Here is a 14,895-nt window from a genome sequence, read left to right on the forward strand (position 1 = left end):
ACCAATTGTCTCCAATACAAAAGATTCCTATTATCAAGAACTCTTCAAGTATCGAGAAATAACTCGACCACATCAACCTGAACATTTCGTATAATACTCTGTATATTATATTACTCTGTGTACTACATACTGTATATTACAGATATTTACATATATTTGACGCATTGCCGCAGGTACGCCGAAGAGGCCCAGCATCAATACGGAAAGGAGCCGACCACGTTGAAGACTGGCCACTTCACCCAGGTCGTGTGGAAAGACAGCACCGAGCTAGGTGTCGGCATGGCAAGGAACCGAAACGGCGAGGTTTACGTGGTTTGCAACTACAACCCAGCCGGGAACTATCTTGGTAGTTTCACGGAGAACGTCCTTCCGCCTGGTGGTTCGAGTCCCACGAAAAAGATCACCTTCCTGCCGCGATACTCGCTAGATGAGCAAACCTGGCAACAGGAAGCGTTGCTCGTGCACAACGAGTACAGGAGAAGACACCGTGTTCCAGACTTGAGGTTAAGCGCAGATTTGACGGCTGCTGCCAAGGTACATTCGAACTTTTGTTATTTTATTATTACATTGACGCAGCGTGTGGGTCAGAACAGAACTCCAAGCTGAGGAAAAACAAAGTTAAAAAAGGCTAATCTCTGTGTCGGATAAAAAAAAAGGATAGAAATTTAAATAAGAATGATATTAGAACTAAGAAATGGTTAAAGTCAAAGAGAACCATAATTTTCATTAACGATCTTTGAAGATTAAAATTCTTCCGTTCTTTTAAAAGAAAATATTACCACTACTCTTCCCAATATTACTATAAATATGATAAATATTACCTACCAAGTATTATTTCTCAAAATAAAATTATTTCTTAAAAATTGCACGAGAGTTCAATTGAATCGAGGATTTCTAATTTAATATTCCATGATTTTTTCGTTCTAAATTAATAAAGCTGCGAGTCGATAAACGATGTGCACGATTTATGGGATAATTGAAATTTAATGTAAATCCTACCCGAGGATAAGTTAAGATGCGATTGACCGAGCACGCCAGGGCAAGAGTTAACGCTCGATTACGATTTTTTATCTATCGATAGGCGTGGGCGAACACGTTGCTGAACACGAACAAGCTGATCCCGCAATCATCGTCCCCGTACGGGGAAAACATCTACTCGATGCAGTGTTCTGATCCGAAGCTAATTGTACCAGCACGGGAGGTAGTCTCCAAGTGGTACTCCGAAAAGAAGGATCACAAATTTGGAACGGAACCAAAGGTCTTAAACACATGTACGTAAGAAGTGGTATCAAAAACGAGTCTAAACGTTTACGTAAACGCATTAAGAAATCTAGTCTTGAAATACATAGATCTTCATCTTTGATGTTTGTTGATTTGGTAAAAATTCATTCGCAACCGAAAGATCACTAAATAACACGATTTATTTTTACTATTAAGAAAATACTAATTTAATTTACATTTACCTATTCAGAATTAAGAATGAAAGGATCAATTTAGAAATTTTACAATTAAAAAGAGAGCCATCTTAAAATAAATTTTGGACTGTAAACGCTCGGATGTCCTTGTAAAAATTATATTGCCTAGATACAATGGGAATTATCGCTAATTATTTATTCTTCTTCAATTAGGTCATTTCACGCAAATCGTGTGGAAGAACACCACTGAGATGGGTATAGCGATGGCCAAAAGAGACGGAAGTTGCGTGGTGGTGGCGTGTTACCATCCGAGGGGCAACATCGTCGGTCAGTTCACTGAAAACGTGCTAAAGCCCGTGAAGAGTGCCTGTTAGTCGGCTAGGCAGACTTCAGTCCACATTTGTCGATAATGTATTTAAACGCTGTATTTATATATCGTGCATAGACGACAATACGCATAATTTATGTATATAACACAAATGTGCATACACGTAGAATAAAAACATTCCACGTAATACTACACGTAATCGCAAACAACCTCGTCTCTTTTATTCGATAATTGAAATTAGTCGATAACGTGACGTGTAACCATGTCGAAAATTTAGTACCGACGTCGGCATAGATTGTGTACACCGTGAATTATGTTTGAATCGAATCATTTTTTTTTTTTTTTTTAAATTAACTTGTCGAATGAAATCATTTTGCGACATTATGTACGAATGAATTATATTACGATTCGTACAATTTATTTTAACATATCTTCGTTTAAATCTCTACTTGAAAGAATATTAATCGAAATTTCAGGATTGAATAATAAATTTTGATTTGCGAGTAATTAATAATTCAATGTAAAGATAACTCCCAAAGTAACCATTTATGAATCAATTATTCGAACATTGTTTTAGATACTTTGCTTTGGGACGTTGTCAATGACGAATTATGTTTAAGTAAGGAATTATTGTAATCGATTATTTGGAGTGCCGATCGTCGAAGAATCGAATAGTGACGCGATCTTGATTTTCAAGAACGAATAGTATTAATAAGAAATCGGTCAATGACTGATCGTTCCTTCGCTCCTTACCTCAAACAATCACGAAACGAGAAACGTTTGTAAGTTTTCTGGCGACAGTACAATTATTATAAATGCGTAGCATGTAGCGTCGAAAATATTCTTATAATTTATAAACGCATGTTCATTATATGATACTTTGTTTTTATTTCAAGCGAATTAAATAAATTATGAAATAAACCGTTCGTTGAGTTTTTAAGAAAACACTGTGTACGTTTGGTGACATAAAGAATTGTGTTTTACAGGAGAAAATAATTACATCTGAAGTAATTGTTCCACTCGAAACAATTTCTTTATTTAAATGACAATAATTATCGATATTAGTTTAGTTTTGTAACCAAGATATAATAGTAAGTACCAAAATTAAATCTATCATTAAAGTAAGTGTATCTGTTCGTATTTATTAAAGTGTAATATATAAATAATATTTCCTTGAATATTAAATTACTACATTTCTCCAATTTTTGAAATTGCGGTACTTGTACCAAAAAACGTGGTGCAAGTATCCCCCACTCTTCCCTACGTTCTGAAAATAAATCGTAACGGTAGTCGTGTCAGTAAAAGTGTTGCTGCTTTATAATAATTTATTTATAATAAATTTACATGCACGCGTTGCGTGACAACGTGTCACGTATAGAATAGATATAGGTACATTCTCTCTCTGTTTTTCTGCTCTTATTATTTTACATTACGTACAGCCGTTCATAGTTCCTTTCGTGGTCGAGGATTAGTTTAAATCTTAACTGTTAATAACGAGCTCGACGACACTGTAAACGCCGGGCCCTCGAGATTCGTTTCTCTCGCTTCGATTTCGACGAAATTAAAATTGTTTTCCTCGCGATTGGTAATTGTACCAACAATCAAAATGGGATTACAACATGTATACGATACATGTAGACGTTAGTTCGTATTTATAATTCAAGTATAAATCTAGAACAAGTAATAAGTGCATTGTTTTCTGTTTGTTTCTGGATGATCCTGTGCAGTCTGATTTTATTTCTTAACCATTTAAGGACGAGCACTTTTACACGGTTTGTTTTCTCGTAGAACTCAAGGAAAGAGGAAAACAAATTTATTTATACAATGTAAATTTTAGTTAGAACTGGAACCTTCGTGAACAAAAATTATGTTAATAATAATTAACGTATCATTTATTACTATTACTTGTTTTAATATCACATTCGAATAATAAAATAAGGTTATTCAAATCTTGTTTTGAATAAATAGTTTATTTATCTATTTTTTTCGAAGGTATAAATCACCTTATTTTATCATTGTTATGAAATATGCACTTGTTTCTATAACAGCAAGGTATACTGTAGTTTATTTGCCACTTCCATCCTTAAAGGGTTAATTGACAGTATAAATACAATGACGAGCGTGAATTAGTTAGTAACTTGTGCTGTAATGGGAGATCAGGTAAGTTTAAAATTTTAATCTGAATTTCCAGAGAACAATGTTCATTTCGCACTAGATATTAGACTTCGTAAATTATCAGCTGATGCTACACCGAACAAAATTTTTTTTGGGTCAACGTAGCTTGACATAAATAAACAGTGTACGATGAATTATGTTTGCGATACCTAGACTTACAAGTCAACCCTTTGCAGACTCTATTATTTGAATTTTATTTGCTACGTCAATTTAGTTCGCGTATTATTATAATATTAAAAATCGATATAGTAGAATTAAAAGAAATAGTCAACAGTAAAATTCCTTTTCAGTTAATTAATTTCACTGTTTTATAGTAAAAACGACTGCAACTGCAAAAGGCTGAATCACTTAAAATGGATATCATTACATCAGAGGCAAACTATGGTGTCCACACTTTGTAAATTTGAGAAAATATGTTAAGTCACATGACCCAATATTATATTTTTCATTGTAATTTAAAGTATCAAATTTCCGAAGTTAGGACTTGATGGAATTTATTTCTGGAGTATAGATGTGTACTAAATTTTTATGGAAATTACATTGAATCTCAAGCAAAGAGATGCCGTCGAACGAAATCATTCATACATCAGTACTGTGAAATTGGTCATCGATCGGGCACGTGAATATTGCAACAACCATATCGAACACGCTTGACTTTGTTGTTTCTTTAATTATGCAGAGTGATAGATACAAATGTGGCTGAAACACAGGAAAAAATTGAATAAGCAAACGTTGCTCGATATACATAATATAATATATTACTCCATACTCTTTTAACTGGATAATTACCTCAATATGTTATTAGTAAAATTAAGCGTGGTAAAATAACCAAAACTATTATTTTTTAATTTAAGATATCACCTTTAACATATTCGTTGCTCTTGTAAGATAATCATATTGGCAAATTGCCACTTGGCCCTCGAGTCAAATTGTGTTCGACATGATTGCCTGTCGTGGATGGGGTGGAATCTTAAATGCAACATCCATCGAAAACACAATTTATCCTGAAAAATTGCTGGTTAAACGCTTCGCTGTCTTCGTGGAACGTAAACGTTGTCTGTATCCAAAATAATGGAATCGTATCGTCTCGATGTCGCAAGCTCGGCAGTTCACGATACAGGTTTGACTTTCAGAACCCTTGCATTCAACTAGAAGCCGAGAAGGAACTTGCGAAGGGGATTCGAGGATTCACGCGTCGACGAATCAATTGTAATTTTTTTTTTTCCTTTTTTTTCTATGAAGACACAACGATAACATTTTCTGATATATACTCGTCTGAAGTTCCTTAATATTATCGTATATTAACCTTCATTGGTAACATAGTGGTATATTGCGACACGTTTAGCTCGCATCGCATTTATTTTTACGTTTACATGGTAGCGTTTGTTCCGATTCAGAGCCGGGCAAAATCTTCATCTAGATACAAATTTCCAATAACGAATAAAAAATATACCACTACACGTTATTTGTCAAATAAAAATGGAAATTTGAAATTATAAAATGAAAGCATACAGGATATGTCGAACAATGTTAATAATTGAACGAAGCTGTTTCATGTAAACATTCAATGTAAGACATTGTTCAATCAAATGAACGTCGCTAGTTAATCGCTATTACACATTGTATTTTTAAATTCGTCTGCTATTCGATCAAGATTTTGCTCATCTCTGTTCCAATTAATCGTTAATTTATTCTTCTTTGTAATAGAAAATTTCAATATCCATCGTGGACGCCAGTTTTGCGTCCTACGGTTTCGTTAATGTTTATACAAATGTAAACAGTACCATGTGACAATTGCTCGCTTATTTCAGAATATTGTAGTTGGATCAAACGCAAATGATCGCTCGAAGTTCTAACGCCTATCTGCACGGAGTTGGGTAGTAATTACCTAATTACTTTATAATTACTTTTGTAATAAACTTAAAAAAAAAACCTCAAAATCCTTTTTCCCGATATAAAAATTGATTGTAGAGATTGTGTGAGAATCTTCAATAAGTCAAATTAGAGGGGAGACAGAGTGGAAGCAGATTCGAGCGAAGGAGTGGGACAACCTCTCATTAGCCACGAGCGATCAATTGATTTCGATCCTACTTAGGATACCTCACGTACACTCGTAACAGTTCACTTTCACGTAGGTGTAGTAAACGACAACGCGCCGTAACAACACGCTATTCGCTTTAATTTCAGGTCACATTGGTTTTCGATCGATCCTATGGCAATTAATCTATGTACACTGTTGGAACAACGTCTTTGTTAGTCCTTTAAATAATTTCGATTAATCTTTTGTTTCCCTTAACTACAGTTTCCGCGTTCTTGTTTTTATTGTTCTCCTCGTTTCGTTATTTTTCTTCGATCGTCGAGTCGGCAGAGACGTCGCGTCATTCTTTTGAAGTCGACGAATGCGAGATTCGATTGTAACTCGTAATTTTATGCGAGTACGTTGCGTCGAGATTTTGTTATTTCTGTTCGAACCGTGTCTGTGCGTAAACTGCACTTCGCAATTTCGTTGCACAAATATTGAAGACCGTGCATTCTTAATTTAATCCTGTATAACCTGACTCGTTGATTAATTGAAATATGTTGCAATTATAAATATAAATACAATTGACGATTATTTATCGATATATTTTGAAAGTTGAGAGAAATGACTTCGGAAGGGATTTAGTTCTAAATCATTGCTAATGTCTTCAGAACTTATACCTTTGGAAAAATTCAAAAATAAGAAAATCCATTTGTTTAAATGTCAAAACTAGAGCTACGTGTTTAACACATCAACGTCAGATTACAGAGGATTACGAAGCTATAGTGTACAGTCAATATTCACTCGGATCATCTCCGTTGAATTGAATGTCGCTTTCCAGTCGTACTTCCCTGTCGCTTCACTCAAACATTCACGTCTCAGTTTCTCGAAACAAATCGCTTTTGGGATCAGAGAACACGAAGGTCTTCGACGCGGATTAAACAAACCACATTCCATCGTAGACTATAGAATATCATCGTTTTTATCTCTGAAAAATAGCTCGGCTGTCTGTGAAATATGTACAAAACTCCACGAGTCACCAACGTCAACGAAGGTAATAGACATTCGTGGTCGGGACGGGTTTCGTTACTCTAATCAAGGTAAGAAAGACAGAGAGTTAATGAAGGAGAGAAAGTTAAAGATGCAGAGAGCGGGCCAGAGAAATATTTAAGAGACAATGTAAATGCTCGCGGCGCGTCTTCGAATTTGAGACAAGCTGCCACGAGAATCCATTAGTATTTAGGTTAAATAGAATAAGGAATATGTAAATTATAGGGATCGAAGGAGATCTATCGAGATTCGTTTCGCTGTGTGTCGCAATGAAAACTGCAGATATTTTGTTTCGATGAATTGATCACAATTCAATTGTAATATAGTAGTAAAAACTAATTTTGATTCAGTTGTGATCCAAAAATTGCCAGACTTAAGATTCGTGATTATTTCTGGACGGTTCAAATTTTACCTCGAGACAATTGAAAGTCAGATAATCTACCATTTGTCGTAGTATTTAATTTTTATGAAGGGAAAAATAGGTTTAGGATTACGTTTTTGTAGTGCTATCTCTGTTCTGTGTGAATTCGATCGAACTTCGCGCGACTTTAAATTCATCTTCCTGAAGAATGCTCGTCACGTTTGGTGATATTTTCATTGTGGACCACAAAGCGAAACCAATCCGAGCGTTGATAATTGAATCGCCAAACCTGTGGGGGCATAGCGGAAGCAGCATCAAAGCAGGTACTCGAAAAGACGACGTTTGGTCGGGAAAACGTGTAAATTGGTCGAGAAACGATTGCGTTTGGCTCGAAGCGTCGAGTCAACAAATAGATACATCTCTGAGTCTAAACGACGTCCTACGTTTAACTAACTGATTGAACGGATTGTCGAAACATTTTTGCTCTTTCGTCGCTAAGAATAAAACGATTTCTTCTCAACAAACGACGTACTTGAAAACTTTGATAAGATTGTACGGATAAGACTGCTTGTTTTTTTTTTTTTTAAACTAACAGAAGAGAAGAAAACGGAGTTCACGTAGTAACCTTCTTTCGGTAGAATCGCACTACATTCTCGATATAATCGATTATCTTTCGCGTCTTGTAAACGGCGAACAGAGAGTTACCAAGACCACGACGGATTCGCGGGGATTTCAATTATCCGCGCGGAAGCGAGTCCTGTTCCTAAATTAGTCCTGAAACCTCGATTCGGTAATCCTAGTACTCGTCTAATGTCCACGTCGTCCTATACACGCACGATATAATGATTTCGACCTCGGTTGGTGTGTCTCTCTCTCTCTCGCGTGATATGATTAAAATGGTCGTATATTTCATATATTTATATAATATACTCTCGTCGTAAATTTGTTCTAGTATAAAATTATTTCGCGTTCATCCGCGGAACGAGACCCTACGTAAGAATTCGGGGCTTGCGCTAGGGAAATACTTCACGTTTTTCGCCTACACACGTTAGCTACCTCGAGAAAATATGACATTCGACGAGGGACAAGAATCCCTTTCTTTGATAACGTTACAAGTACGATTGAACTAAGTAAATTAATGTCTGCTGAGCGTACAAATTTTTCATTTGTTTAATTTTACTAGTCTTGGAGACCTTTGAAAAAACTATTTCCTTTTTTCGTAATATTTTTGAACGTTAATAATAATTACATTATGCGAAAGAACACTTCTATATGTTTCCAAATTAATACTTATAAATGTGAAATATTTGATACGTATGATATTAAACAAATTTGTATTGTACGACGTTAGTAGCTGAAGAAAATTTAATTTTACATCTTTTACGTACTTTTGCATCAGAAATCATCCTCTTTTTGTCTATATTACGAAGTACGAGTGAATATGCACACTTTAATTATTTAACCTTTGATTTTTATGTAAATTGTACCATTCACAAGTATGTCATATATAATAATTATGTTAAATATGTTTGAAGAAGCATCATGGCTAAAATCTATTTGGAAAATAAACAAGAAAATACCAAGTGCAAATGAAATCATTGAAGAACCTGTAAGAGACTCTTGTCCCATCGCCACCACTTTCGTTTCTTTATTCTACAAATGTAATCGTCTCGAATTTATCAATTGCGTTACTGGACCTTTGGCATGAACCATCGCGCATGCTGTGATCATCTGGATCGCTACGAATAATTCGATCGGATGTACGGAGGTCGAGACGCAAGAGCCGACTAGAGAGCAAAACGTTTTAAGAACGTACGCCCACTACGCACACACCGCAATGTTATCAATGGGATACTTTTAAATAAAACTCGCAACAGCGCGCGATCTGTTCGATATCCGGCAACAAATCGAAATCAGGTTGCTCGGAAAGTGTGTTTGTACTATCTACGTAGAGAGAATTATCGCTAAAGTAGTATCGTAGCTTCGATGAAACGACTGCACGTCGACAAGGCTGGGCGTTGCTAGAACCGAAACCTCCGATCAAAGAATTATTCAGTCTTTGTTCCATTCGCTTGTGACACGCGACTTGTGAGAGATAGTAAAATAATTGATTTGCTATTGGGTTGGTTTGAAAATTCGTTCAAGTTTTGTTTTCGATATTCAATTGTCACTCGGAGATGTTCAAAATGTCAAGAGATTGTAGCTGTATTCGTTTGAAGTAAACTATGTCAGTTCATTTTGAAAATTTACATAAGACACTCGAGTAATGTTATATCCTTCACTGTTAGTTCAAAGATTCAATTTTCAAAATTTAATATAGCTTCCCTCTGAGGTACAGACATTAACTCTAACATTAATTAAAAAAGGTACGTCGCTAAATGAATCGAGAAAGAATAACTAATTAAGAAGAGGAACATAACGGACTATCGGAGAGATCAAGTCACCCTTTTCATTCTTACAACCCCTTCATCCGATTAATTATTTGTCAGAGTTACCTAATCACTCAAAGCGAATAGCAAAGCTCAGCCCTGCCGACGCGCGCAAATAAATCCAGCGTTCTGGCGTATCACAGTCGCGACTCTACGACGCCGCGTTTAGGTCCCCGAGTTCGCATAAATGAATACCGTCATTGCGTGGCTAATTGAAACTATGCAAGGAACAGAGTAAAAAAATTCGTCTAGGTGCTCACCGGTGCTAATCGGTCCCGGTCACCGTGTCTTCCAAGTGTCACTGAAACACCTTGCTCTCCGGCCGTCTCACTATCCATGATAGTTGCCACCGTTCAGTCCCACCTAAAGGCTCACTCGTGCTATCGACTTTTCCTTGTCTAAAAGTTCGGTTAGCATCGCCCTATTCTGGCGTGAATATATGTCAGTACTCTCAATCGTGAAAATTCGCATGGAGCTGAAGTTTTGTTTCTATACAATTGAAGAATGACATAATATTACACCTGTGGTAGTATTTGCTTTTGCGATCTCTTTGGAACTTACTAGTCATATACAAATTAATTTTTGTCAACACCTCACTTTCAGAGTTAATTTATTTATTCCTCAGTGTAAACCCTTGTCACCCATATACAGTCGATCCCATAAATATTCGTACCCTCTGTGTCTATTGAAGAAGTTTGACTAAATTATATAATAGTTTTGATATTGCTTGATATATAAATCATCAAACATCAAACCTACCATTTAATTTAAACAAATTGAATTTAAACAGATTTCTTTAATAGACATAGAGGTTACGGATATTTATGGGACTGACTGTATGGGTGACAGTGCTTTTCACTGCAGAACGAACAAAATTAATCCTGAATGTTAAGTGCTAAAGAAAATAAATTTGAATGAAATTCTTAAACTTCAACGAAGTTATAAAAATAAATACCACTATAAATGTTTGATTGTGTAGCTTCCAATAGTCTGAAAACAAAACTTGATCACCGTAGAAATGTTCAAGAGTATTAGTCTGGCAGTCAACCTGTTAAGGTTTGCACTCTTAGTGGTGTTGTATTAAACTCCACCAGTAAAAGCTAACCCCAGAGAAAACGTCTTGAACACTGCTGGAGATTAGCTTCAGAATTAATTTCCACAAAATTTGAGAGCGATTGGATAGCGAAAAGCTCATACTTGAATGTTTTGAAATTGTAACAATTTCAACAAAATTAACTTCGTACCATTTCCGTAACAAACCTCTCACGTTTGTATAATCTACACCTGACCAATCACTCTTCAACTACCGAATACCACTTCCTGCTATCCGTACCAGACTACCAACTCTCCTGACACGAACAGTAGACAGCACGAGCGAGTCCTGATTCGTCGTTAGTCGGGATGCCGCGGACAACGCGATCGCGACACCCATTAGAGTGATCTTGACGTATAATGTGGGAACGCTTACAGCCATTTGTTTCGAACCACGCCGGAGAGCCTGCGTCCCCACATAAGGTTATATCATACGATCGTCCCTTGTATGTGCTGAGGATCCTGCGTGCCGCTAGGGATCTGCGGCGACTGCGACGGCGATCCCATGGGATACTGTAGGCTCGGTGGGTCGTAGAGACCGCCGAGGGAGCCGCCCAGACCGGTGCCAAGGTTCGAGCTGAGGGCAGCGGTCAGCTCTGGCATGGACGGCAGTCCGACGTCCAGGATGCCCGTGTTGCTTGCGCCCATAGCCTGCGAGCACTCCTCGGGCGGAGTCACTTCCAGACCGATGGATCCGTTCAGCGCGATCTTGATCGGGTTGTGGTTAGAGGGATGCGACAACGCGCCCAGACCTATGTCCTCCAGGCTGCTTTTCCTCCTGCTCATCGTGAGCCCTTGTCTCAGCGAGTTGCTGCGTCTGAGCAGAATGTCGTCGACCACTCTGAGGGAGTTCGACCGGCCGCGCAACGTGCCAGCCACTGTAGGGCTATCGGGTAAGGAGAGCGAGTTCGACTTGGTGGTGCCCAGTGGAGGAGCCCTGGGCAAACCTATCCCCGATCCTCGACGGCTTCCTGCTCCAGCACCGGGCAGGCCTGCCGAAGCCACCGCCGCGCTCATCTGCGACACCAGCTGGGCTGAGCAGAAGCTGATGTTGCTCTTCCGTCGCGAGTTGTGCCTCTCGAACGTTTTCTGAGCGGAGAACGGGCTGGGCCGCACCAAGTAGACGATGTCGCCCTCCTCGAGCTTCAGGTCGCAGCTGGGGTTGATGATCACGTAGGACAGACTGTTCCGTTTCTCCGAGACGTCGTCGTAGTCGGCCACTGGCAGGTTCAGCGACTCCATCCGGGAACGGACCAGGTTCGCGATCTCGGCCCTCTCGATTTGCTGGGCGTGATTGTCGCGGGCTTCGTCGCCGAGGCTCACGGAATACTGTGCAAAGAAGAGAAATAATGTTCTTTAGTCGCGAGTCGCGGCGGTTGTTGCTCTCGGAGCATTTGTTTAACGCGTTGGCTTAACACATTGAACGCCGTGTCACCCATACGTGGGTGGCAGTATCTATTATCTTCACTGGAGAACTAAAGAAATTAGTTTCGAAAGTTACGTGTCAAAGAAAATGTAATCGAATGAAATACTTGAATCTCGGTGAAATTACAAAAATTAATAGTATAATAAATGTTTGATTATGTAATTTCTAATTGTTTGTAAATGAAATTTAATCGCAGTAGGAATTTTTAAGAGAATCTGTCTGGCAGTCAACGTGTTAACGCGCTGTTGACGCTTCAACGGACAGATCGTTGGTTAATAAATTATTGACAGGGCAATATGTTTGTCAGAATCTTGTGCGATGGACTCTTGCGTTAGATTGAACAGGCTTGTTAATTTTGAGAGATCGGATGCTTGATTACTTAGATTGTTCGAGCTGATAAATATTTTCAAAGACCAAATTTGGTACGAAAATGGTGCAAGCGTGTGGTGATAAAATTCTCTCGACCTTGAATATTGGTTTCCTTCGGTGCAAATATATTTAAGAAAAAATTAGGCTGAGATTGAGATAAAGAGGCAAAAATCGAGTTGCAAATATGGAAAGTTACTTATACGACGACGTATAATTAAGTGGATTCTTTGAATGAATTTATTTTATAAATTATCTCCGGATCTTTAGGCAAAATAAAATCTTTGCAAACGTACCTACAAAAATTGAAGCTAAATAAAGATTATGTTATTCTGAAGATATTATAATATTAACGTTACTTTCAATCATTTGTCATATTATTGCATCCTGTATGCATTTTGTAGTTTCTTGTACATTCAAATTTCCTGTAGATGCATAAAAATCCGCAGTCTAGCAATATCATTCAAGCGTCAGCCATATAAAGGCACACTTTGTTATCAAAGAACAAAATTCTAAGTCCTTTCTGAAAAACTCTTTGCATCATTTGTACAGAAGAAGGCCCACAGACAAGGTCAAACAGACGTCGGGACAGATACGTCGACTCGTTTCCCATGTAGATCAACTGCAAAGCTGGTAAAAATTAGCGGGTGTTTAGTCTTTTACCTGTTTGTTACAAGTGTCCTCTACACGGTTATTTAGCAACGTGCAGCCACGGAAAGAAACAAAGGTAGCCTTGTAATTTATAAATCTCTACGCGGTACGATCACTCAACTTTCCATAAAAAGTTAAGTTACAAGAAGAATCGCACGAATAATCGTCGATTGCCTATCGTCTTTATGAAACATCGTCTGTGCAGCGTCAACGTGCACTGTGCTCGTAGAATTCGTTTGCGGGCTCTCTTGATCGCGACAAGAGGAACAATTCCGAGTATTCAGACAGCGAAGACGAACAGAAAATCCTGAGCGTTCAGGCCGGAAGCCACGGTGGATACACTGGTCATGCGCTGCGGTGTGTAGCGTGGAAGACGAGCGTAGATACCGGCGGATAGAAGAGCAGAAAGTGGAGAGACAGCGACAGAGAGAAAAGGTGGCGAGACAATGGGACAGAGGCGACGCACAAAGTACAAAACAGAGAGAATGGTGAACAGTGTACATGGAAAAACGATCAGAAAACGGCGACCAGACAACGTTGACTCTGTACTCACGGCTGAAGCACCCTTGTCGCGGGTGGCGCAATTCGCAAGGCACGATGCTGCCGCCGAATGACGCACCTTGTACGTCACGCCGACGCCGGCGTCGCTCTCCGCGTCTGAGTCGCCCTGTCAAAACGACAAGCAATTCTACGCTTACTAAGGACAGCCCGCCGTTGTCGCGATTTCGCATTGCACTGCTCGTGGTTCGAATCGTTAAACGTGACCTATCGTTTCATCTACGTTCGTCAAACTTTCTCTGTGGTTGCAGGAAGAAGCGTACAGGATACGTAAGACCAGGAAACAAACGCTCTGTGGGCGAAAAGTCCGCTCGTAGCAGAATCAAACATATTTTTTTAATAAACACGTTACCCTATTGCAATAAAATGTTGATATTTATATATGCACTTATTAAACTTGGATATATAGTTGTAAGTTTCTAGGAATGTATCAGTCAATCATAAAATAAAATAGAATCGTTGAATGAAACACAGTTATATTGTAATTCCGGTCGTGTACGTGGTTATTGAGTTATTGAACGTATAATATTTGTGATTTAGTGACTTGAGACTATGTTGTAATTTAATACATACTTATTCGATATTGGCCATCATCAAACTACTATACAATCAGTCTCATAAAGTATTCATACCCTTTATGACTATCGAAGAAATTTGTTTAAATCAAATGTTAGGTTCCACATCAATGCTTCGTTATAAGTATGTACATGAATAAACTTAATGTATATATTTATAATGAAAAATTTATTTGGAAACATCACATCTGTCATTTAATTCAGACAAACTTCTTCAATGTACACAGAAGGTACGAATACCTCTACTTTTGGAAAAATACGAACTTAGGAATCGCTTGTTTCGTGGCCATGATTCTTCTTACTAACCATCCTGTACCTATAATCGTCAAAACGATAGCTAGCGTTTTCTTATTAAGAATATATCATAAAATATTCAGTACAGGATTTCTTTTTCACTTTCGAATGCTCACTGTAGCTTCCACACACTTAATTGCCTCGTATCGGTACTT

At 38.1% G+C, this 14,895-nt stretch overlaps 2 protein-coding genes across 18 annotated transcripts in view; one reads left to right on the top strand and one right to left on the bottom strand.

Moving 5' to 3' along the window:
• Nucleotides 1–2,669, top strand: part of LOC128885784 (uncharacterized) — an 80,171-nt gene extending 77,502 nt beyond the window's left edge. For all 7 annotated transcript variants that reach the window (XM_054140075.1, XM_054140079.1, XM_054140078.1 and 4 more), the window contains 3 exons: nt 174–534; nt 1,082–1,271; nt 1,629–2,669. In XM_054140075.1, coding sequence (XP_053996050.1) covers nt 174–534; nt 1,082–1,271; nt 1,629–1,789 — 712 coding nt within the window. In that variant the 3' untranslated portion in view covers nt 1,790–2,669. The remainder of the gene's footprint in view (nt 1–173; nt 535–1,081; nt 1,272–1,628) is intronic.
• A 6,411-nt stretch (nt 2,670–9,080) lies between these two features.
• The window catches only part of LOC128885777 (potassium channel subfamily T member 2), a 212,056-nt gene continuing 206,241 nt past the window's right edge, over nt 9,081–14,895 (bottom strand). For 9 of the 11 annotated variants that reach the window (XM_054140046.1, XM_054140045.1, XM_054140043.1 and 6 more), the window contains 2 exons: nt 13,867–13,980; nt 9,081–12,199 (listed from right to left, as the gene is read on the bottom strand). In XM_054140046.1, the coding sequence (XP_053996021.1) occupies nt 11,300–12,199; nt 13,867–13,980 (1,014 nt within the window). In that variant the 3' untranslated portion in view covers nt 9,081–11,299. The remainder of the gene's footprint in view (nt 12,200–13,866; nt 13,981–14,895) is intronic. The other 2 variants (XM_054140044.1, XM_054140051.1) reach the window with 1 other exon arrangement.

The sequence above is a fragment of the Hylaeus anthracinus genome, unplaced genomic scaffold (genome assembly GCF_026225885.1).
Source record: "Hylaeus anthracinus isolate JK02 unplaced genomic scaffold, UHH_iyHylAnth1.0_haploid 11981, whole genome shotgun sequence".
Classification (NCBI taxonomy): domain Eukaryota; kingdom Metazoa; phylum Arthropoda; class Insecta; order Hymenoptera; family Colletidae; genus Hylaeus; species Hylaeus anthracinus.